The following is a 26,791-nucleotide window of genomic DNA, read 5'->3' as shown; positions in this document are numbered from 1 at the left end:
GCCAGAGCGTGAGTAATGTCTTTTGCTTCATTTAAAAATTACAATGAGGAAGTATTGTGACACTTTCCGCAGAGGAAACTGGCATGGATGTCTCATGGTGAAGCAGGTTTGCTCTGAAAGCAACAGAGCAGTCTGTGCCTCATGTAGTGCTTTGCACCTCATCTTGTTTTATGTATTCTCTTCCTCTGTGAAGGCAAAGTGCATTTTCCTGTGTATGGAAGGAAGAGGAACAAACCCAGCAGTGCAGAAGTCTGGTGAGGACGATGCAGTATTTCACACACTAGAAAGTGAAGACTGTCTGGAAAAAAACCTGTTGCTTTTCAAGTGTCCATTATACACTACTGGACTCTTGGAATTTTGTGTCATTTGACTACTGAAGTTGCAACAGAAGGGCAAAGATTAACCACCACCTTAGGATAGTCAGAATCAGCATCTGGCTGTGCCCCTTGAGTTCGTAATTGCTTTTTGATAACATATATGTGGCATAGATAAATAGTGTCACTTCATGTCACTACATTTTCCCCTTTTCACTTACTCTTTTTCTTTGAGGCAGGCAGGAAGATTAGAAGTCAGTGACTGCAAACCAATACCCCAAGTCTGAGCATAGGGATAAACTGCAAACAAGTGTATAAAAAAAAAAAAATATATATATATATATATACATGTCTGTTTATATATAAATAACAATAGAGGCAGTAAAGACTTCAAGTGTGTTGCCTGATTTTGCTGCTGAAATACGCTGTTGCCTCTTAAAAATAGAGGATACACTTTGTGGCACAGGTTACTAAACAGAGCACAAGTTTGTCAGGTTCAAATTGTTTAAGCATAACATTAAAAGAGAGATATTCAGACTCAGACAGCTCAGACAACCAATATAAGCCTGCCTGACCTTGAAAGATGGATCAATCCATCCAATTACTTTATAGTGGGAAATGTTAGACTTTATGTACAGAGTAATCAGACAGGGGATTAGATATGATGCTATTTGTTGCTCACTCTCTATGCAGGGAGATCAGTGATAGAGTACTTGCATATGGCACAGAAATACAATAAGGAGGAAGAGTAGCAGTAAGATTGATAAGCAGTGTACGTCAAATGAAAAGAGCCGAGGAGAAGGAGATTAACAATATATTCTAATGTAATTTTCATTCCTCTTATTGAAATTAGATTTCTATTATGGTGTTCCACAAAGTGAACACTCTCCTTTAATGAAATGCAGCTACATAAAGTAAAGATGGGAGCTGTACAATTTTGCAAAAGCACACAGCACTTTCACAAAATTAACTGAAGTGGATTTGAAGCTCATCTTGAAAGAAGTGGATGCCTATCTTTTATCAAGGTGGGTTTTTTTTCCATAATGTTGCATCTGCAAGTTTCCCAGTACTGAGGAAGAGTTCTGGAGTGAGGAATACTGTCTAACCCCATAATGCCTAACCCTATACAGGCATAAAAAGAGAGAACACAATATCTAGCTATCTTAGGCAAATTAACTTGCAGGATGTGGGGAAGCAAATAAAATGGGCATCAATAAAGTCAGTCAAAATGTTTGAACACGACATTTGTAAGGGGAACCCAGTATTCATTCTGTGTTTCATTTAAGAATAATTCTCATTTCAAAAATCCCAAGAAAAATTTCTATTTCTTATGTCACGTCTCATATGTCAAGATACAAATTTGAAAATAAACATCGAAAATGCAGATCTGCCCCAAAGGTGGTTATGTAAAAATGGCATTTCATTTCTGCACAGCATTTTCTGTCTATTTTTCTGTCTATTTCCTCATTTTCTTAAAACTTTTCAACTCCTTTTATTATAGTAAAGCATGACAGTCTGGAAGGAACAGTCTAAATTCCACTCATATCTGTATCTTTGTTTATTAAATTTAAATTAGCCACATCTGCGCAGATTCACCAAAAGCAGTGAGGTTGTATTTATGACAGAAACATAATTTTAATAACTCAGAGACTAATTTGAAGGCAGTGGGGCTAAAGATATCACTTAGGGAATAATTTGGCCTGAAGACTCTTCATTACTGCTGATGTGCAAGATAAGAACACAGGCTGCCTGTCAAGAGCTTCAGTGTCATTTGCAGAGCTGACGATTAGTGAAATAATCATCATTGTAGGTGTAAGATGAACACATCTGCTGTGACAATCAATGAAGTCCTGATACCTTGCAGCCTAGGCTGAATGGGAGACAATGCATGGTGGCACTAAACCAAGAAACAAGAATGTGCTTCACTGTCTCCTTTATTTCTTCTTTCTCCCAAGTTGAGGTGAGATGAAGCACTGATACCCTGTTGTGGTTGGTTTTTTTCCTGCCTCGACTCACTCAGTTACTTTGGCTGACATCCTCAGCAGGAATGTGGAGGTCTGGCACCACGTTTTTCCTGACAGTTTTCAGCCAAAGCAGCTCTCTGCACCCAGATTTGTTGAGAAAGCAGCAGAGTGTTGAAGTAACTGCACTCTGATGCCATAGGGCTCTCATGCTCCTCCCTACCTTATCAACATATCAGGGTATCAGGGCTTAAAATTGTGCCCTGAAAGATAATTATGGACTCCATATAAAATTCCATGTATGGGTAATTTTTTCAAAGAACTCTCTCTCAGCAACAAAAAAATCAATGACTTGTAAGTAATACGGAGCTGCATCTGCATAATGTATGAGTGAAACCTTCTTCCTAAGTAAGAAAGTGTCAAGAATGCTTGGGATGTTCTGGTTCTTGGAGTAAGTTCTTGGAGCCTTTGTTTGAGGCATTGATTTGAGTGGAATTATTTGTAATCACCATTTTCCTGTGGGAAGCCTGAAAGGACGCTGTTTATTCCCTCACATACTTTGTGCACAATGCCAGGCCTGTGTGCCTTGCTCCAGAGTGAGCTGGGACAGGGGGGATATTCTCTGAACCCTGAGCTGCTGAGGTATCCAGAGGTTGGGACTCACCTTCCCCTCTGAAAACCCTCTGGTTAGATTAGACAATTTTCTGCCTTTGGGTCTGAGGGGTCCCACTTTTAGTGACCATCACACTCATGTAGCGGATGGACAATGTCTTCTTCTATGTAATGACCTCAGTGCCTATGACTTTGTAAATCAACTTCAAATTATCAGGTATATTCCAAATTTTCCCAATCTAGTGTCATTGGAAAAACCAGCATGAGCAGAGGAAGTAGCTCAATACAGTCAGCTCACTTATTTTTATGTGATGCTGCATAAAACATCCCAAAACATGGGTATGCACTGACAGTTATTGCAACAGCACCTTGGTTTTAAGGTTTTATCTCCTAAAGTCTTTAAGGAACTTTACTTAATACTTAATCTGTTAAAATACTGCATGAATTTAACATATTAGTGTTTTTAGAATTCTCTTAACTGTGGCACAAAAAGTACTAAGATTAAATTTTCTACCAAAAGAATTAACAAAATGTTATACTGAAAAACTGGGTGTCTTAGATGATTTTGCAAAGTCTTTAATCACCTTTCATGAATAAGTGATTTTAATAGCCTACTAAGATATAATATTTCACCCACAGATTTTTAAATACTGCTGTTTGTTCCTAGTTTTGAGATTAAACAGATATAGTTGTTTTACAATCAATAAATTAATTCCAGTGAGTAATAAACCATGAATGAAAATCTATAAGAAATATTTCATTAAGTGGTAAGAAAACATATGCTATATATTCCTAGACATAAGCCCACTGATCAAAGTAATAAAAATCTCTTCTCAGAATTTCTACCCCCATATTGCTGGACATCAGGTTTGCCTTAAGGCTAAATTTAAGTTAGTCAAAAATCACAAAATTATGTATTCTAAAATTCATCCAAAAAACCTAAGGAATTTTCATTATCACAGTCACATAAGAGGGAATAACTCTGTTAAAAGAAGGTGATGATGCAAGAGGTTTTAATTATATCTCCTTCTGATTGGATGCATATTTTCTCCTTTATGATTTTCCTGTCTTTTTTGAACATTTAGTTTTGATTTGGTTGCGTGTGGATTATATTTGTTTTCTACTTTTCATTTAAATCTGAGGAGAGAGCAGAGCTTATGATATCAGTTTTTTTCTTTACATAACTCCAGCTTTTTGAAATTTTTTGCACTAGCATATTTTCAAGGATATAAGATATGTATTATTGGTAGTGAAAACACATTGTTACCCATATGACAGTGATTACTCTCCTCCTACTATATCTCAGAATTACAAGATAAAAAGTCACCAAACTAAGAAACATAGGTATGTTTAGGGTTACCTAGACTAGACAGAAATATGCTGTTTGAATTTTGATTTTGAAAATCTCTTTCGGTTAAGTTAAATGGAATTATTCACAAAATGTACAAAATCATAGGGGTTTTTTTTAAACACAAAACCAAATAAATTAGGCAACAGAATTGCAGACACTGGTAATGATCAGACTTACGGGTACATGCCATAGTTGGTGGGTCCTTCTCAGCTCTGAAATAACCCTTCTCACACTGACAGACAGAAGTTGCTTCTATGTGAGTCAAACTGTGTGGAGGGCACTTGGAGCACTTCACATTTCCAGCAAATGCTTTATAGAATCCAGGCCTGCAAGCTGCAAAATAAGAAGGTAAGTTTGATTAACAGAAGAAAATTTTGGTCATAAGCAACATCTGTTCCAAGCAGTTACAAGGGTGCCTATTTCATTTCCAATCTAGGTGTTTTGATGATACAATTCTTGACAGTTTTTATTTTGGTATATGAACTTAAAAAAATCTGAAAAGCTGTTCTTGGTATATAATGGGGAATTGTTATGAGAGAGAACTTCCCAATTTATAGTCAGTCCTCAGTGCTGTTTGAAATTGTCTATAAAGAACTTCACTACTACCACTAAACGTTATCTTTTATGTACATGTGTTAACCAACAAGAATGAGATAATTTCTTATCTGCCAGAGCTGTTTATATGGCTTCCTTATTGAAGTAATGGATAAGTTGCATTACTTAATATATTTACCCCCACAATGTCTTGATGAGACAGGGATGACATCCCTAAATATTTATGGCTGGGTCTGACTTGCCTGCAGTGCCCCAAGAAACCTCTGACAGCAGGGCCACAGCTGGTCCCTGTTGGCACGAGAGGCTGGGGATGAGGAAGGGATGAACTAAGAGATGAAGGAAGGAGATGCTGACACCCTCCATCACACCCTGCACAACCCTGAGGCTACTCCTGATTGTGTTAGGAAACAACCTGGATAGCAGCCAGCCTTGGGACAGGGAATGTTGGGATGCTCAGAGCTCATCACTTCCCCAGTTACTAGGAGCTGGGGTCCCTGCTGTTCTTAACCACAGCACAAGCTCACAAGCCTTTTTTTGCTGGCCTTTAAAGCAGAAACAAGTCATTAAAATAAATCTTATCCCAGATCTGCCAGGCATGCATTCTGAGATATTATTTTAAAATCATCCTCAGACCTCATCACACACATTTAAACAGAGATTTCTTTCTTTTCCTGCCAGCTACCACGTTTGCACATGCCAGCATGTGTTGCAGTTACCGTCTTCTGGCTTCCCCATATGAAAACATTAAAAATGAAAGAGCAACTCAGACATGCACAGATTTTACAGACTCCTCTTCCTCCTGACTCCTCCAGTGGTGCAATGGAAACCAGTGCTATAAATGTAATTTTGAGGTTCCACCTGGGTTTTTCTCAGTTTGACATATTCAAGACCATTTCCTTTACATTGCTTGAGGAACTATGTAGTATTTCCCTTTCTTGTAATAAGATACAAAAAAATGTAAAATGAGGTGTTTTTAAAAAGTACCTCAAAGTATGCATTTAATGGATTCAGTGTCAGTTCATACTGAGTTATTAAAGAGTATTAACTCATAGATAACATATACCCAGATCAGTTTTTCTTCTGATTACAAACGCTTTTCTTGATGTAAAAGCACTTTCAGTAGTAGCTGAATGAAAAGGAGTGAGATGACACTGAAAAAGATAACACTTGATTGCCTCTCAGAACCCAAGAGCCAATTCTTCAAATGCAATTTCAAGAGTTTAATTTTGAGCCAGCAATTTCAGCAGTTCTCCTCCTAGTGTGTTGATCTGACTTTGCTGAATAGACATTAGGGAGGTATCCTGCCCTGCTGTCACTGACTGGGGGAAAAAAAAAAAGGATTTCTGGTGTTAGAGACAAAAGAGGTGGGAACAGCAGGGATTTTCCCCTTGAAAGTAGGCTACTGGTCTGATGCAATTGTGGTAATAGTGAGTGGCAATTTTCCACTGATTGGAAAGACAGCAGGTTTGGTGCAGGGAAGAACGCAGCACTGTAGAGACAGGCTGTAGGCACTGACTCCTCTTAGCTTTGCTGGAAGGAAGGAAGGAAGGAAGGAGGGTAAGGCAAAACTGGGGGAAGCGTGTTATGCTTGGCTGCTGCTTTCTTATCTCATGCCCAAATTGTGCCCCGGTAAATATTAGATCCTTGCTTTATTTCATACATGATGTTCGTGACTACAGAGCTGACAATTCCAGGTTACAGCTCCATTCAAAGCAAAATGTGAGCTCTTTAAAATCCTTATTACTTCTGAAATTCACGTCTGTCAGTTCTGAAATCATTCCTTCTTCTCTTCTGTCCCCCAAACAACAAACCACTTTGGATCAAAAGAAACACAGCATTCTCTTTCAAGAGCAATAATTTTTCTAAACTTCAAGCAGTTCACTATTTCAAAATAAAACTCAAGGAGAAGATGAATTTCCAATTAAAAGAAAAAAGCAAATGTTTTATTCTGAAATGGTATTCTCTATTGTATTTAAAGCAATTATGTTCTTGACAAGGTAACTCTCTTAAAAGAAAGCACATTTATACTCATGGAAAAGGTGGGGGGAAAAATAATGGATTAAGGTAGACAATTTTACTTCTTTTGAAGTCAACTCAAGTACATCTATCCTATAAGTCAAGTATGTATCAAATTCTGTGGCAGAGAAGCTACAGGGATATCAGGGAAGTTTCTCCATGGAGAGGTTTACAAAGCCATTGACAACCCATTCCCCATCCAAATGCAGAATCCCACAGTCATGATTATTGATACTTGCAAATAAAAAACAGCCCTTCATCAACAAGATAAAGTGACATAAGCTGAAAGCCCTAAAATGATCACAGGCTTGAAACTCATCTCTCTGGGTAACAGAGCTGACTGCCAGCATTCCTGGTGAAAGGAAATAAACTGCTACTCTGTCAAAGTCAAGGAATATGTACCATGAATCTGAAATACAGCACTTCAGCTGCTGCGCATATCTAAGCTTAGACTCTGATAACAATTATTGTGCTTCAGTGGCAAATTAACCAAAATAATTGCTAAATTTACCATTTTCCACAGAATAACTGCAAATGATTTCTAACGATGACTACTCAGGAAAATATAAGGTCTGTTTTTATCTGTGTTACCACAGAGTATTTTTCTAACTTCCAAATCACTGGGTGACATCTTGTTTTCTCTAGTATTATCTACAGAAGTAACTTTGTGAGTTACTGATTATAAGAACTGTATGAAATCTGACTTTTGTGAAGTCTGGGGAAAGATAATATATTGTCTTAATGGTTCAGTAATTAGCTGGGTATCTGAATGAGCAATTCAAAGTTTTCTCCAACGAAATACGAGAGAGCATACAGAGAAGCACTGATAATTTAATTGGCTTCATAAAAGATAACACATCTATAAACGTGCTCCGTTACAGCTTCACCAGGATTTGACTGTGAGGTTTGGAAACTACAGAAGTTCTGTAATTAATATGATTTTCCTTATTTAATGTTGAACAGATGGCATTTCGTTTTCTTTGTTTGATCCATGGCCACCTGTGGGCCACCACCCTGGCCCAGCCCACCCCGCAGGGCCCAAGGTGGGGGGACAGGCTCTGCTGGTCCCCACAGAGGTGCCAGGCCCCGTGGTGTCCCCACAACCACAAACAATGTCTGGGTGTCTCTTATGGCAAGCGCAGAGAAAGCCAGACCTCGCTGAGATCCATCTGGGAAGCGGGACACATTCCCAGCCCTGGGGATGTGGCCAAAGGCTGCCCTTGGCTCAGGCTGGCGGGACATGGGGCCTGCTCTCCTGGCATTTTTTGGGCAGTGAGCTGGGAGAGTGTCACCTTGTGCTGGAAGGGACAGCATTTTCAAGGATCTTTTGAATTGCCCAGTCCAGTAAATAAGGCCAAGGCTCCATCACTCCAAAACACAGCTGTGGGCTCTCTTGTGGAAGAGACTTTACTGCTTGAGGTTTTTACAGCCATTAAGTTCTTCCCCAGCCTCAGGGGTGTGCAATGTATGGACACAAAACCCAGAAAATGCAAACACAGTGGTCATCTGACCGGTCATAAACCTTGTTCCTTTAAAAAAAAACAAAAGCAGCATTTTCACTGCTCTGTGGGAGCACATCATTGTCAAAGATCCCTGTTTCACAACATCTGAATTAACCTCTACAGTGTTAGTTGATGAGTCCAAACTTATGAACAACTTTTAGGCATGTCTGATACTGTTGGTCTGTGGGTGGGAAGGCATTTGTCATGAAAATGGGTTTTTTATAGCTTGCTGGGAACTCATCAATCAAATTAAATCAAAGAAGACTGTTGTCATTTAGAATGAAGGGCAAATATCAGTAGCTGTGGAAGAGGTGTTTTAATCTTTCTGAATCATACAATTTGTTATGCGTTTCCACCTCATATATTTTTTTAACCTTGCTTACTGGATCCCACTAATGCCCTGTGAGACTGGTATCTTTCATATTTGTTATATTCTGAATGATTTCTATTTTAAAGTCCTCTTACACTTCTGCTATCTGATCACTTCATAAAAAAGGCAATCCAATAAGGCCTGTTCTATTCTACCACTGTGCACAAAGAAAGGACTATGATATTACTTTAACCAATTTATATTTTAGCAGAAGGGTCTAGAAAAGAAAAAAAAATGTATATAGAAAAGAACATGAAGAAAGAATGCAACTAAAGTTGGATGTTGTATATTGAAAAAGGCAGAATACAATCACAAAATCAAGATTAGGATACTACAGAATTAGGACAATAAAGCTATGAGGACAACTTTTGATTTTGAGTACTATCTGGTTAAATAATCTCAAATCTCTCTCACATGATTCTTGTTTTATTCAGGTCACGAATGGACTGTGAGGGGGATTCACTTTGGGTCATGTTCAAACTGATAGTGAGACTGTGCAGGATGAGTTGCTAGAAACCTGAGGCCTTGTGAAGAATCCACTAGAGGAAGACCAGCCATCACAGACTATAAATTATCAAACATGCTGGTTAGTTCAAACCACAAAAATAAAAGGCATCATGTATCAAGAAAGCAAAGCTCTAGTTGGATTTAATTCCTACAGATAGAAAGGAGGGGACAGGTGACACCCCTAGGAAACTTAGTGACAGAATGACCCAACTTTGGGGGGACAATAGACTGTTTTTCCTTTTTTTCTTTGCAATAAATTTGATGGGTTATATTTCTGGGAGCTTTGGTATGCACTTAAATGCATCTGTGTTCATATGCTGCAGTCAATCTCTTCTCTTGCCAATATCTCTGCTAATATTTCTATTCTTAGACTTGGAGAACTGATAGGAGCATTACTCAAACCCTTGACTTTAGAGAGGAGCAAGGCAGATGAGACAACAAGAGGCAGGCATAAGGCTGCCTCTTCAAATATAACTACATAATGAAGATAGGTAAATGAAATTAAAAGTTCTTCCTCTTTGTGCTAATTCTGTTTCCCCCCCAGTGACTTATCTTCTGTCATTCCCACACTTCAATAGTCTGTTGAGGTTGTTTATGAAAATTATTAGAAGAAATGACAAAGGAGATAATTGCCACATATCAAACAGTATTTTCAGTTCACATCAGTGCATTTTTTCTCTGTATAAAACACTAGTTTCAATACAATAACTTGAACAATTATTCAGGTCACATACCAGGTTTTAAAAGAATCTGAGGTTTATTACAAAAATACATACAAACAAGATACTAATGATACTACTCTTATCACTGCCTGTCATACTAGATACAATCCAACAGCTCATCATAGAGCTGGGGGCTGTGCTACACAGCTCAGGTGAATCTTCTGCACAGACTCCTTTTTGTATGACCAAAAAAAACCCCCAAAAACCCTAACCTAAACAAAACAAAACCAAGCATCCTAAATACTGAACTAGAATCTAAGAATATGATTCTAAATGCATAGGTACTACTTAAAGAGATGGAAAATATTTTCAATCCTGATAAAACTGTTTTTCACTTAATTCTTATAACTAGGTGAATTTTTTTTCTAGACTAATGTAGTAAATAAAATTCACTAATACAACAAGTAGATGGCATGCAAGGGTGTTCCAATGAATACAAAATTAGCAAATTAGTGTTCCAATAAATACAAGCAATGAATGCAAAATTAGCAAAACAATAAGCAGCTGAACTGAGGTTCATTTCATTGAAAATACCAAGCACTGAAACTACAGATAAAGACAACATCCATAAAAAACTCCCCTGTTCATATCACAGGCTACACAGCTGTAAAGAGGGGCTGCACCCTTTTCAAATTACCCCTTAAAAGTGTTTTATAAACTGTACTCATGAGTCAAAAGAGGTTTTATTAAAGAAAAAGTTGCTATATTGCAACTTACTGCAGTTTTGTGTGGTTTTAGTTCAGATACTCCTTCCTAAAGTCTCAAAGAAGTGCCAAGTGACAAAGCTGGCTGGAAGACTGAGGTACTTTATCAGTGATGGAAGAAGAGAGAAAAAAGCAACAGGATGCACCTTCACTGATTTGTGCTGCTGGTGGGGATCCCTGAGGTCCAATAAATTGGTTGACATGGGAACTACAAATACTCAATGCACTGCTCCACACCCAAATTAGTCTTTATTTCTGTTGCTATTTTATTGATAGACCCCATAAAAAAACCCCATAATGAGACAGATTTCATAAACCCTTGAAGGAGACAGTATAAATACTATTTTCTATGCTGCATAATTTTTAAAGGAGCATCACCGTGTTTTAGGAAGATGGTGAATGAAAGGAATCAGTCAGGCTAATTAGGGCACACAATAGAAATGGTAATTGAGGAACGTGACAGCAGTGAAAAAGAAGGGAAGTAATTTCCTGCAATGTATCAGTGCATACTCCTGGGATCAGGAAAGTCTGCAGGAAAAGAATGGAAGGAAAAGATCATTACATCTCCAAGCAGCCATCTCCAGCACCTCCAGTAATCACCTTTAAACAGGAGAAATGTAACCCTGAGAACACTGCAGGGCAATGCAGGAGTTACTCACGGAGTCCTCAAATCTGCCCACAGTAGCTATGAAAATTCTTTATTTTGAAGTATAATAGTAATGCTTTACTTTATTGTTCTTTTTTTACTTTTTAGTCATTGCTCCATGGTTGAAATTAGCTGGAAGCACTTTTGGGGGGAAGGGATAAGGCAGCAGTGTGATAAGTTTCTCAACACTGTAGTGAATGCAGCAACAAGAAATATCATTTATTTTACAGAATATCATTTTACAGAAGGAACCTGTGTTTGCTGGAATTTCTCTCTATCATTTCAGGAGGAATTAGTGTCCAACTTGAAAGGCCATGAAAGCCTCTCTTTTCACAGACTCATTCGTGCTCCTATGTACAGCTAAAGACTATCAGGAGACACTGCAAACAGGCATTAGACCATACCAAATACTTCTTTCTGCAAGAGGAAAAAAAATGGTCTGAATAGATCAGATCCATCTTGTGGCTAATTCCTTTTGCACATTATCTATCTCCCTGTGTCTGTTGGTGAGAACAGTTACAGAATCATCATCTCCTGGTCTGAACATAACCAAATGCTAGAAAAATACCTCCCACTATTAGAAAGATTCAAAGATACATGTATCATTCAAAGATATATGTATCAAAGATTCCAGATATATGTATAACACATACAGTGCCTTCTTACCAGATACATCTACAAAAATTACTGCTCTATGGAGACCAGTTTGTCAATCATATTATATCCTTATTATATATATCAAATGCTATCATATATGTGTTATTCTCCCTCTCTGTTCCTTCTATTGAGATCACAAACTATAGTTTCTGTCATCCCTCTCCCCATTTTTACTTCTCCCTCCCCTTAGTATGGGAACCCTTTCTGTTTTCAGCTCTGTATATATGGTAAGTAGTTAGTCACAGATTTCTCTTTTTCCTGCGCAAGAACAGCCCCATGGAATCTGCAGATGCACTTTTCTCTATCCATAACAAATTAATCTGCTAGCCTGGGTTAATTAATTCCTATGATAGCCATTATTCAATTTGCTATGCACGTGGGGTTATTTTGGAAGCAATTTTTTTCTGAGGCTGTTTCTACTTTTGACAAAGACCAAAACCTCCAGCCTGATAGCTGTTGCAATGATGTTTTGCTGGCTGGCGTTATGTCAGACTGATTTTCTGCGTAAAAAAAGTAATTTACCAGAGCAGTTCTCAAATAATTAATGTCACTTGGCTTCATGCCTCTGACAACACTCAAGGTGTGCACTGAAATCCTACAAAGCTCCCCCTGCCATGACTTACTACTTTATTACAAAACTGTGGAACAGCTTTCTAGAGAAGGCACATCTTGAAGGAATGGAATATCATTACAGGTGGTTATTAACAATAAAAATCTGAAGAAAGCTGCAGTCTCTATGTACAAGGTTATAGTTTCTTGTTATGGCCTTATTATACCATTGCAGTTTTTAATGAGTTAAGATCTAAAACTAAATTTTTTTGGGTTCACTGCTTTCACTACAGCAATTATTTTTATAATAGATCAGCTAAAGCTATGCAATTTTTTCTTCTCTGTGTACCTGTCTCTTTTACATTAATATAATTAGCAAGAAGCAATAGCAATGAGAATACAATCTAACCCACTTTAAAAATCCTTTAAATAACCCAGTATTTAAAAGGAGAGGCTTAAAATTATGCTTGCATTTTTAATTATGGTTACCAAGATTGCACATTCAGGTATATGTGAATGTGTGATTTATTTAAGGCCCTGCTTTATTTGCATGTACAAGTCAGGAGTTTGGGCACACAGTTATTACAGAAATTACTGTAATCATGGGGAAAATTTAAATGCCCCAATTCAGACAGGTAATTGTAAAGTTGGGTAATTCATATACAAAAAATGCTGAAATGTTCCTATAAAATCAGGCATTTGGCCTTTGAAATAGAATCCTTTTCGATGTGTTTGCAGAAAAGCTCACAAGCCTGATTTTTAAACACACCAAACATGATTAGTGACTCCCAGACTATTTCAGTTGTGACTTGCCATTGAAAATAAAGTACTCATGCCTCTGTGAGACCCAAAAAACCATTTTCTTTTGTATCATCTCTGAATACCCACAAGCTCACAGGCAAATAATCTTGAGTATTAAAAATTATTTTCAACCCATCTTTGTGTCTTCTACATTACTGTACTAAATTTTATGTCATCTCATTCTACTCTATCATTGTTTTAAGGCATAGAGTAACACAATGTTGTACTTGTGAATAAAAATTCTGTGATCTATGTCAGCAACTAACACAGTATTCAAATACCAATTTTGCCATGGAACCAACACATAAAATTCTGTAATTAGTTCATTCAAGTTTTCCTTTTCCTTTCCCTCACATCCATGTAGAATCACTTGCAGTACTTAGCCCCAAATTATAGTAACTACAGAATTGTATTTACACAAGTACAGGTGACACCAACATTCTTGTTTTGGTGGGTTTTTTTAATTTCATAAGCAAACATTGCCAACTTTTCCCAACCCATCACCACAATAACATTTAGATTTTTGTGACTTTCAATGTATAGGCAATGCCTTGGTAACCCAAGGGAAAGCTCTGACTACTGTCTCAAATGTTCATCTACTGGCCTTCTAAGACAGGAATAAATCCTTTGATGATGCAAACCCAACCCCATTTTAATAAAGAAAAAATCATGAAGGTGTCCTTTAGCTGAACAGGTTTCTAATTCGTGTTTCACCAAAGTAGTTATGTGGGATAAATCTTCAATCCTTGTGTCTAGGATATTTCACATGATTGATGACAAGAATCAGAGTCAAGTATTTCTACTGAACACACTGATACTTCACAGGAATCTCACAGATATGAACCATGACTTTAATATCAGTTCTCAAATAAACAGGTTGATATGAAAAATGCTCCCTCCAATAAGACTTCCAGTATAGATAGAGAAATTTGAGCCTAAGAACACAGGTAAATATTACTATAAAAACATAATAAATCTGCATAAAATCTGAATCTTTCCTAGAAGTGCTGAAGAAGTATCAGAGAGGCTTATTTCTAGTTTTCAACTACACTGGATGCACACTACAGTGTTAAGTACTTTCCAAATGAAGAAGATATCATTATCCCCATCCTAAAAAACCTTAAGCTTAGAGAGGTCAATGGGACTTATTCAAGATTTTCTAGCAGTTAATTATCCTGGCTACAGGTGCCAGGCCCTCACATGCCACAGGCCAGCTCTTCAAATGAGGAGCCAAACACCCCAAAACAGCACCTTTAGCTCATCCTACAACTGAATTTACTTTATTCTTTTTTTCCCAGTTTTCTTCACAGCCACAAACAGACAACCAGACAGATATTTGACACGAAATAGACCCCTTAACTACAGATTGTTTAGCTCAAAAATGATTTTTTAAAGTTATTAGCATCACCCTAATAGGACTGTGTGAATATGGTATCCTGCTATTCTTAGTATGTAAATTCACATGACAGATTTCATTCTGAAAGAAAAATGTTTGAAGTTTTAAATATGCATATGTGTTTTTGGTAACATTTCAGGGCAGTCACACACTTTTAAAAATACTGGCAAGAAATTTTATATATAATTTCATATATTTAACGGATAATCAGACATATCTGGGATAATCCCTCCACCAAAATACAAATAAAACCCAAAATTGGGATTACACAGTCCAGAAAAATGACAACTACTGATGCTGCACTGCCATTCCTCAATCAGATTGTGAACTGAATTCTGGTAAAGTTTAGCTCCGTTTCAGCTTTTAAATACTCATTAAGAAGTGTGCAGGACAGTTTGCTTTGGAGTGGGTAAGTATCTGCTGTTCTAGCTGAGGTGTGGACACATGACAGGAAGCAAGAAAGCTCTGATCTATGGACTCTGGTTGTGTCCAGGTCTTACAGCAGTTAACATTACATCTATTTCACACCTGGGGGTGGCAGATTGCTTGTATGTGGTCAATTGTTACCTTTTTCCTTCACTTACGTTCACGTTTCTCATACTGTGAGCAAAATGACTGCGAGACAAAGGTCAGGGGCTACAATTCTGACAGTAAATGAGACACTGCTGCCTTCGTTCAGTATTTGGAACTGTAGGATTCAGGGAGCTGTATTCATCTAAAGAGTAACAATGGACTCTACCATTTGGCATCTTTTTAATTTTACAAACTAATTTTTAACAGAAAACTCAAGAGAGGCAAAGAGCCACTCTGTTAAACTAAACCATGATAATGTAACTACACTTAACATGTACATTTTCAATTACTATAAAAAGCTGTATATCCACAGATGTTTAGTTTTAGAAAAAAAAGATAAATGGTATATAGATATAAAATTATATTTGTCACCCTTATGGCATAGCATTTAGAGAGTATTTTAACTATAACTTAGATATTTTAATCGGACTGTATGGTCATTGGTAGCTATCACTGTGATTATCTATTCTCTTTTCCTGCATAAGAGATTTTTTTTTTTTTGCTTAGAATCTTCCAGATCTATTTCAAATACAGTGACATCATGGATCACTTGATTTATTTGCTTCCTTACTGGTTGCAGTCTAAAAATTTGAAATTTTTCTTGTCTACCACCATGATCTTACTCTCCTCCCAAGCTGCTTTTCCTAGCCTTTCCTTCTGTATTATTATTCCAGAATCTGCCTTTTTCGATTTATTAATTCTGTTTTTATGAGTATTGGGACATAATATCGCACATATATTCTGTATTGATTTTTTTTAATGAATTCACAAAATTACATTAATTTTATTTGGAAATGAAAAATATTTCTAGAGACTCAGCCATACGAGGAGCAGCTGAGGGAGCTGGGGGTGTTCAGCCCAGAGAAAAGGAGGCTCAGGGGAGACCTTTTCACTCCATACAACCACCTGAGAGAAGATTGTAGCAAGATAGGGATCAGTCTCCAGGTAAAAAGTGACAGGAAGATGAATTTGATAACTCGGAGAAACCAAAAAACCAAAATGGAGACCTTTCCATTAGATGATGCTTAATGCCATTTATGTGGTGCAAGAACTTTTGTTATGAAATGTAACATTGCTTAAAACAGAAAGATTATCTTATATTACTAAGGATAGGAAATAGCAATCTTTTTGATTTGTAATTCTTACAATGATAAATGTTTTAGGGTTCAACAGAAGCAGAAGCTTCAGTTGAAAATGGAAATCAATATTAAATTAATACATCTCATCTCAGTTACAAATTTGCATGTATACATTTCAAATCTATCACAGCTGATAAAGAGGAGCCTGGCTGGCAGTCCAATTAAGAAAGGCACAGGACTGGAGGTACAGGTAATTTCATTTAGAGATAGCATTGGTCTGGGAAAACATATACATCATCTCTGGTACTATGCTTGATATCGGCTCAGGCTACAAACCTATAATATTTCTAATAAGTAGGAATTAATTACACCTTCTCTCCATCCTCATCCCCCTTTCCTCCATCATGTATTATAAATACTGTACTTGCACAATGGATCCTAATCAGTCTCTTTCATATAGAATGGCTATGCATTCAAGGCATACAAACATCACACAAAGAGGCCCATCAGGTACATTCCCTGCCACTTTTGATAGTATTTGGAAGAAAACAATGACCTAAGAACCTTTTGTTTTTTTACAGAAGGACTCAAGACAGCAATCAAAAACATAAGAACAAAAAAAAAGTTAATACAAAGAGAATGTCTGTGAGTTACTGTGTTATAATATTGCTGAAATATAAATTTGGAAGCAACCTCTGTTCAGTGATGCATGAAGTGTTAGCCTTTATAATGCTTCTAGTATCTCCTTCATTATCCCAATTAAGCCTTTAAAATTTCATCCCTAATATTACAACTGCTCTTTGTAGACTGCTTTCTACTGCAAAACTGAAGAACACACAATCTTAACAAAGTTTATGGAATAACGAGATTTTAAGCAACTATGAGACTCCTAATCTTAATTGGCAAGAGGTGTGGGAAGATGGAAAATCTCCTTTCCCTATAATCTAATCAAACCCAGAAATATCAGCTTCCAGATTGCAACGTCAGCCTTTCCCCTGAAGGGCTGAGCAGGAGGTTACGAAAAAATTAATCGTAAACATTAATGTAAATACCAAAAGTTCACACTGGTCATGCTAAGTAAGCCACCTCAGCAACATTTGTGCTTTCTCTTGTACTCTCTCACTTATATTGCTGTTACTGCTTTCAGCACCCTACCCCAGCAGGCTGAAGCAGGAGCTGTATTTTCTCAAGGGGTTAGTTGAAAATGGAAATGTTTCCATGGGAAGCCCCCAAGAACTGAAAAAACCAGAACCACTATAAACTCACCTGGTCAAAGTCAAAGCCAGGAGGAACTTTAATTATTATAGTTCCTTTAATTAGAATAATTCCATTCTTAATTCAGAAAGAAAATATTTCTGCAAGAGCTTTTAGAAGATATTCTCTAATAGAAGGCAGAGCAAAGAACTGCTGTGGTGGTTGTGACCAACTGGAGTTTAGGACTGTGCTGACACTGTATTACAGCTGCAACAACCCTCCTACCCTTGATGCTAATGCTCATCAGGTGCATTGACACTCAGGACATTGGGGGAAGACACAGATTGTCCCTGAATCCTAATGAGCAGCAGTCACAGCTCACCTCCAACAAGATGGACGAGAGCTCATCTGAATTTCTAAGCGCTCACTTTGATGCAGAATTGTGCGAGAGCCACGAAGATGAAAGCACACTTCAGTACAACGTGACTTATCAGCTGATAACCTGAGAGAGCTGAAAGACACAAACCAGTGCCTTCCCGTCCTCTCTAGGAACTGCCAGGGAGCCCACGGGGCTGGGGAGACACCACACCACACCAAAACTGAGACAAATGCGAGGAAGGCTCAAGATTCTTGGGTTATCCCCTCTTGTAGCCAGTGACAAAGTGCTAGAATTAAAGAAGTAACTTGACTTTTCAAAAACAGATAAAAAGAAGGAACCCTCTTCACACCACAAACAGCAGTAATCCCTTTATGGCTCCTTGAGTCTGCATATGCAAGTTTGCCTAGATTTCTAAAAACAGCCAGAAACCTTAAAAAAAATGAAGAGATACTTTTTTGTGTTAATCTCCACACAGATAAGGTAAGATTCTAAAATCCCCAAGACAATCCCCCAGGCAGGGTTTTCTGTTTGCCTACAAAAATATTTCAGTGACTACTAACAGCGTCTATGATGTGTCTCATCTTTTCTCTAAAACATACAGAAGCAAAGGTGAGGTGTTTCATACACAGAGGAGTTAAGAAAGCAGCTGGAATTACTGCAATTTATGCATAACCAGCCAGACAAGCTGTTGCAACTGATGGTTATGTATTTTAGCACAGCCTGCTGTTGGCACATTGTTTACATAAAAAATATGATGCCCACACCATCAAAGCAATGATGAAGAGCAAATGATCAGTTTCAAAGCAGTGGGCTGCTGCTTCCTAATTATTATTTGGACTCATTTTTGATAAGTTAGGGCTGGGTTTTGTTTTATTAAGTATTATATTTTATGCAATATATCCTTTATTACATAATATCAAGCTGAAGGGAGGGATTTCAGCTAAAGTGCCAAACTGCCGTTCTACTGGGCAAGCCTGGTATGCACTAACTGGAAACAAGGAATCAGATTGATATTTCTAGAATACCACAGTCTTCCTAGTGGCAGGGCAAAGCTGGCAAGGATACCCTCAGGGTCAATGTTAGTAGTGCCGTGGCCAGGATTTAAAATGCTATAACAAATTGAACGTTATTGCATCAGATGCAATGTGCCATGGCTTCTGTCTTACTTTCACTCATCTCAGTGCACTGAAGTAATTCAAGGGACACGGAGTTACTTTTTTCTCTACTTCTTTGCCACATTAAGTGCAAGCAAAGCACACAGATAGAACTGACCTGAACAAATGACTGGCGATTTCTCTTGGGCTTCAAAGGCAAAAAGGTGTTACAGGAAAAATGGAGCCTTTTACTGACTGTAGGCTTTACTCAGAATAGAAAGAAATAGAATTTGTTAGTACTTCTAACTGAAGAATAACACCTGGCAACTGCCAGCATTTCCTTTGTATGAGACAATTTATAGGAACACTTATATGTACATTAAAATGCCCAGCTGTCAAATCGAAGAGGAGGTCTATTCAGAGGGTGATGCACTATCTATCAAATGAGAAGTATAAAAATAATAAATACATAATAACATATTGACCCTAACCCTTAGCAAACCCTAGCCCTTAATTCTGCAACCAGTTTGAAACCTGCTAACATTGACTAGAAATTGTTTTCACTGATCTAGTAAATTATTGCTAATTTACTGTGAACTTTGAAAAGGTGCATCCTGTGGCTTCACCATTCATGGTCAGGAAGGAGGGTCCAGTTGATGGAGCTCTGCACCAAAGGACAGTGGACACAGCAGAAAGAGAGATGATTTGGTGTTGTCAGTACAGTCAGGGGCCTGGACACTTCATGTAAGCATTGCACAGAATATTAACTGGGCACTACTAAGAAAACAGCCAACTAAAATTTAATCTGGTAAATTGGCAACAAGCCTGATTTAGATTTCTTCACTGTATACCAGTATTTTAATTTTATTTTTATTACATAACCTCGTGGGTTTTGGGGGTTTATAACTCATATTTTTAAGCACTACAGTCCTGTTCTGTGATAATTAGATACCCAGTGATATCACAAAATTCCCTGTGACTGAAATCAGTGCAGGAGCATTGGTGGCTCGCTGAGTGCTCTGTGTTGTTGAGAAAAGGATCTTCTGAGACCTGCTCACAAACGAAGCAGAACTAATCAATCTCTCTTGGACAAGCTGATTACCTGGAAATCAATCAGTCAGAGAGCTTGTTCTGTTGGCCTTCAGGATATGAGCAAATACTAAATGTAACTTCCAGCAAAAGCAGCACAGAAAGGACATCTATGAGGCATTACATCTGTAATGCAGCTACAGAGAGCACTGAAGCACAGAAGTTCTTGTTACTGTCCCAATATACTCTGCTGTGACATGGAAAGCACAGATATTCCTATTCCATCAGTCAATGTCTTACAGCAACTAATTTTCCACCAGTGATCAGGAAGCTCAGAGCACTCTTTCATCAACACCCAGGGAACTGAACTAGGTCCTGGTGCAGAACACTTTACCCTCCTGCTAATGCAGTTTGTGTTTCAGATTCTGTTTGTGACAAGCTTTGAATTCTGTTTGGGTTTAACATGGCATTACAGCTGCTGGGTGTTTCACTCTGTTACTGCCAGGTCCAGAGATAGCACAACCTGGGAAAGGAAAAGAAGTGCCTGCAGCAACTGATTGACAGGCCTGAAACACCTGGGAGAAGACCATCACACAAGACATAATGGCTTAGAGAAAAACAAATTAGGAGCCGATTTATATTCCAGGAGACATTTTATTGCCTGCCACTCTCCATCCCACTGAAATATTGTGATGGATTAGGGTGACAGAAGAGAATTGCTAGGTGCTGGTAATGACAATTTGAACAACGAGGTGAAGGAAACACACCATGCTCTGCCTCTCTCCAGAACACGGTGAGCTTATTGTGGAGGGAATACAACCCATTAGTCACTGGAGGCACCTCAAGGTACCTTGTTTCTCTGTATAATCTGTGGGCACACTGTGGGTATCCCTAACCCCCAATTCTGGTGAAGTTTAAGGGCTGTATTCTACGGTCAAAAACTAAGAGGGAATTGAAGACTGAAGGCATTCCAAACAGCATTAGGAAATAACCGTACTAAGATCTTTCATTCGATACCAATCCCCCAAAATTAATGAAAATATCTAGAGCCATGTGAGCAGAGCTTTTCTGCCAAAGGAAAGTGGTACCTGAAAAGGGATGGGAAGACTGGGCTAGGCAGGCAGTGTAGGTATAAATTCAGCCATGGCTTCCCTATAGTACCAGTGGCCATGATCCAACGTGGCCTCAGGTAGTGTGTTACCATGACAACTTGTCCAAAAAATCCAAAGGTGGAGAGGGGAAAGAGAAAAGAAAAGAGAACCTTTTTTTTTACAGACCACTGTCACAAAGGGAGATGATTAGAAGTGAGTCAGAATTCCCAAAGCAATGGAGCTGTTAATGGTAGTCCTGAGACCCCTCAGATCTATCACAAGAGGTCCTAGGACTGTCAGAAAAAAGGAAATCTTTCATCAGACTGGGAGATTTCCAGGGGTTTCAGGGTGCTTCCATAAAAAGTCTGCATCCCCTCCATCAGCCTGGCTTGCTCCACACTGAGTCTCTGACACCTGCTGGCTTGTCACTAGAGGGGACAGAGGTTTTCTGTGCCCATGCTGCTCAGCGTGCACTATGAGATGTAGCTTCAAGCACAGGTGTTCTGAAGTGAGGTTCAAAATGTCACCCTTGAAAGAAATCCTCAAAAGCAGAGGACTTGAAAAGGAAGATGTGCTTTTCAGGTAAAACTGTGGCAGTTGCTGATACACAGCAGCTGGAAAAATAAAGGGCATGATGTCTTACCCTCATCTCAGGGGCCCAACCCTGGCACAGTCCAAGCACTGAGCTTGTTTCAGTTCATCCTGCCAAAATTAGAGTGTGAAGAAGAACAGGAAAAGAAATTCAGGGAGAAATCCAACAGCCTTTGGGCAACTCTTCAGGAACCAGCTTTGTGCTAGGGAAGTCCCTGTTATGTTTCCAGGGTTAGCCCAAAAATTGTGTTTTATTCTCTATAGTCACCTGAATTGGGTCAAGCTACCAGTTTGCCTTATAAAGCTCAGCAAAATCAGAAGCCTTTTGGAGGGGATTCCAATATTGAATTTGAAATCAAGAAAATGCCCCAAATACCTGGACAGTGGGGAAACATGTCTCTCACCCATTTAAATCACAGTTCTACATATAGTACTTTACATGTTCACCAGTCACCATTAATAGAATTTTCATTAGGAGATATCATTTATGTAAAAGATCCAAAAACATATTAACTGAGTTGCAGGTGTGCTGTGAGGTGAGAGAGCAATTATCAAGATCATTACTATAGTACATTAGTGTCTAATGGTGTGTGATAAGGATTGTAAAGTGCCCACTGTGTACTTAGCTATCTTTCAGGTGACATTCAGAGACAAAAAAAATTATCTGTATTGTATGCACATGCTGAATGACTGAGAAAATAGAGAGCAGTATCAAGTGCTTACAGATGTAGAGCAGAAAACCAACACATAAACAGAAAAAAATTAAATGCTCTTTCATTTTTCTGAACAGCAGTGTCAACTTTAGACAAAATGACCCATAAGAAGGTGCTGAGACGGTGTCTTCAGTAAAGCAATATCTGTTTCCTAGGGTCTCTTAAGAAAAAAAGGAGTATGTGTGTCCATATGTGCACACGTAGAAAGGACTAGCAATTTCATATGCAATTTTTAAACAAAATATGTTTCTCCCACCACAATTGACTTTTTGAGCAAAAGATGTTTGACTGAATCAATTTAAACAGCAACATGGAATTTGGCAGCAATCCATTTCTGTTGAGATTAAGCCAGCTGCTACCGAATCCATTGATTCTTTTAGCTATTGATTTGTTAATTTAATAAAAACCGAAGTTTTAGAATGTGAACAAATTCACAGTGCTGAGGAGACAGGATTTTGACAAGCTCTGCTGCCAGACTAAGCTGGTAACACTCTCAAATGAGAAAATCACACATGACATAAAATATTAAATATTTCCAATGTGGCAGATTGCTTAAAATACACCTCTAAATAGAAACATACCCTGTTAGAAAAAAGGTCTCATACTTAAAAACATATAATCTTAAAACAGAAGATCTGCTCCCTTTGTCATCTATCTATTAATACAAATGATAAAAGCCATTTTACTGCACTTAATTTACTATTTACTTTGAAGAGTCAAATTATCTTCAGGAGAAAAGAACAGATTCTATTCTTATTACAAGGAAAATTGCAACAGCTTCTAACCAAGGATCAGGTTCTCCCTGAGACAGCTCCATGCACGCCAGTCCTTCGCTGTGCAGCTTGCAGCTTTTATTCTCAGTCAAGAGCATTTCCAAACAGGCTGAGAACCCACAGCCTAAATATGCCATGCTCTGAGTAGATACACAATCTGTATCCCTGGCACCAGGATCTGCTGTCTTGTTCCCTCCTTGAGGCATTACTGCCATAAGGATGCCCTCGTTTCCTCATTAATTCAATTCCCATAAATGAACGCTGGCGACTCAGAGGGCCACAGCTATGGCCGTGTAATAGGACTGCCAAAGTGACAGAGTGACCTCTCCTGCCCATGGAGTTTAGAGCAGATCAGCAATTTACCACCAAAATAGATTTTTCCCTGGAAAAATGCTAGTTGCAGAAAATGGATGGCTTGGGGGAAAACAAAAAAAACAAAAAAAGAAGAAGTTGTAACAAATTTGTAACAACGTTTTCCTGCCAGCTGTCCTGAAGAACTTGCTGGGGATCAACAACTTCAGCTCCAAATGCTGCCAGGACAGAGATACCTTACAACAGCTTTAAGCAGCTCAGAATTGAAATTCTCTGTGGACTGCAACAGATTGAGGTCCCCTAATACCAGCATAAAACTGAAATAAGCAAAGTATATGAGAAATTGTAAATATAACTCTTGAGGAAAATAAGTCTCCCACTTGCAGTTTTTATTTCCTTAACAAAATTTAGCTACATCATCAGTGACTGCTCAGTTCAGCCTTCTGTGACACTCATAGATGGCCACTGTCAGCTACAGCTACAGTTAAGAACAAGAGTACAGCAGCATTAGTAAACCTTGACAAAACGGAATAAGAAATGGAAGAACATCTAGCAGTCCATGATGGACTCAAGCTTTATCATGGCTTTCTGAGGAAAAGGTGAAAAGAAGCCTTGACAAGGCCAGGTTTTGGCTGCTCAAACTCTTCTACAAAAATCTGTAGTTGCCACAGCTGAAAAGCACATTCCAAACACACCATTCTACCCATACAAGCAGTTTCTATGGTTTTTAATTACTGATGAAGGTTCCTAAGCACTAAATAGGAAACTCAAGTTTCTGTTTAAATGGTTGCAGTCTTTTCTGAACTTTCTTCCACTGCAACAAAGAGGAGATGCACAAAGATTTGTAGGAGGAAATTAGCAAGGATGTACATTTTCTCCTCCAAAAATTAAACTAGAAAGTGTGAAAATAGGGGGAACAACCCCTAGACAACTTCCACCCACAAAAGTTGTTTGCTTTCCTCATGGCCTAACTATTGCTTTAGGACTTGGATCATTCTTATTCTATCTAATGTTTATACTCCTCATATAATATATCTCTGTAGTATTGTTATAAGATGTATAAGATATAGAGGAAAGATGAACATCTTCCCATTCTACAACATGCTAATTGTGCCAGAATTCAAAGAGCACTCTCCTGGGTGCCCAAGTGAACAGTTTGAAATAAAACATTCATGTGCCATGCCAGCAGCTGAGAACACTATTTAATGAAAAGAAAGAGCAACAAAGAATTAATACATCACTGTTGAGACAGGAGCACCTTGATAATGGAACTTTGCACATTTTCCATTCCATACAGGTTTGCTCTATTACTGCAAACATGAACATGGGTAAAGAGCACAACGGACAGGTCAAATTCAAGGAAAACTTCATGTTTGTAGAGGGACACGATGTGAAATTATGGAAAATGCCAAAGCCCACAAAATCTGAGTAAGTATTAATGTGAGTCTTGAGAAGTTTGTATACGTACAAATATTCACTGGCCATGAAGTTTCAGTCTCAACAGAAGTAACCCAAGGTCAAAGCTATGGATGGTGTGCAGCCTGTGCAATAAAAATGTAAATATCCTTCATTCTATGGAGCCACAAATGTGTTTAGCTACGCTGTGCAACTGGTCATCAGCACAGCAAGGAAGAGAGGGATGAGTCTGTTCTTCACAGACAGGCAGTGCAGACACTGATTACCAAAACTATAGAAAATCAGCTCTTGCTGTTATAGTTTTTCCTGTAGATGTGCACACACCACATCCACAGACAGATAAATCTGCATGGATCAAAGAAAACAAGGACAAATAAAACTAAAAGTAGACAGCTTATTCGTAGGCATCAGTAGTGAATAGATGATTGACAAAACACTTGAAATTATTTTGAACTAATTAAAAAAAATTTTAAAAAGCTATCTACTACTTTTCTATCTTATTTGTTATTTTGTACTGGGACAGCAACAGGTTGGTAATGTGACATAATCAAAGCAGCTTTCCACAGGACTTAAAGTCAATTTCCCTTCCTAGGCCTGATTGAAGTCCTGTCCTTTTCAGTGAAAATCTACCTTAACATGAAGATGGCTAAAACTGATAGTCATGCCAAATCCTAAATAATCCCAAACAAAAAGGTTTATATTTCAAGCTCTGCACTGCAGGAGCTGTTCTTTCAGGGTATCTTTAAAGGAACTTGAATGACATCACCTTGCTGCAGGACTGAGCCTTTTGCACATCTGCCTCAGCAGCTCCAACCATGAACAACCCTGAAACATTCAGTAAATTTAACTGATGTGATTAAATCAGACAGAGGTAGGGTTTTATCTAGCTGCCTTCAAACTTGATGAATCCCAGAGCCATCAACAAGAAAATAAACAGTGTGATTGTGAAATGAAGTAGTAGATGCTGTACACTTTACATGTACTTCTATGGCTCTTAGAACACTAAACCTACTTAGGATAGGTTATTAATACGAGAATATTCCAGTATTCCCCCCACTCTTTCAAAAAATCCATTGGTCACAGCTACCTTTTGTGTCTGAAGGAGATATAACACTATCTTACCTTCTAAAGAATGGTGACTAAAATCGTGTTACATCTTTTGGTATTTCATCCCAATAATAAAACTGAGTTCTGGTGTCATCCTAGATGATTAGGACAGGATGATTCCTGTACCTGATTCTTCAGCACACAACAAAAAAAGTCTAGGAACTAAACCTGAAGCATAACAAAGAATTAAAACTTCAGATATTTGAATTTAATATGCAGTTTGCAGTAGAAGTGGTCAACAGATTTTCTTCCGATAGAAATTGGTAATTTCAATATTCAATATATTTTCAGAATCAATCTGGCTAGTTCTGTAGTAATAGTTAATGCAATTACAATAATAGGTTTTAAATGGGTTTATATTTCAAGTATGATTGTGCTGAATTGAATTATTCCCTACTTATCACACAAATATTGGATGAACATTCCTCATTTTCAATCCACACTTTTAAATTGATTTTCCTCCACTTCAGCGTGATTAAATTTCTAAAATAAAGCTGGCAGATACTTCACACTCTCAAGTGCTGTCACAAGTAGTAAATCTTCTCTAGAATGTAAAAATAACTGCAGTAAGTCCAACCTCTCTATACTAATATGCCAGTGCCACACAGCTGAGAGAGTCTACAGAAAATTATCTGTTCTCAAGACCAGAATTTCACTTACACAGAACAATGCACTGTATTTTTTTAGGCTTTACACTTAGAGGTATTTAATTGTTGATGAAATGTTGTTAAGCATGTTTAAGGTGCTATGGAAAAGAAGAGTAAAAGAGGGTACAAA

General features: G+C 38.0%; 1 protein-coding gene across 4 annotated transcripts in view; it reads right to left on the bottom strand.

Annotated features, from left to right (window-relative positions):
- Positions 1-26,791, bottom strand: part of EPHA6 (EPH receptor A6) — a 388,929-nt gene that overhangs the window by 203,398 nt on the left and 158,740 nt on the right. For all 4 annotated transcript variants that reach the window (XM_032095757.1, XM_032095772.1, XM_032095765.1 and 1 more), the window contains exon 4: positions 4,416-4,571. In XM_032095757.1, the coding sequence (XP_031951648.1) occupies positions 4,416-4,571 (156 nt within the window). The remainder of the gene's footprint in view (positions 1-4,415; positions 4,572-26,791) is intronic.

Source organism: Corvus moneduloides, chromosome 2, assembly GCF_009650955.1.
Source record: "Corvus moneduloides isolate bCorMon1 chromosome 2, bCorMon1.pri, whole genome shotgun sequence".
NCBI classification, from domain to species: Eukaryota; Metazoa; Chordata; class Aves; order Passeriformes; family Corvidae; genus Corvus; species Corvus moneduloides.
This window is presented reverse-complemented; position numbering and strand designations above follow the sequence as displayed.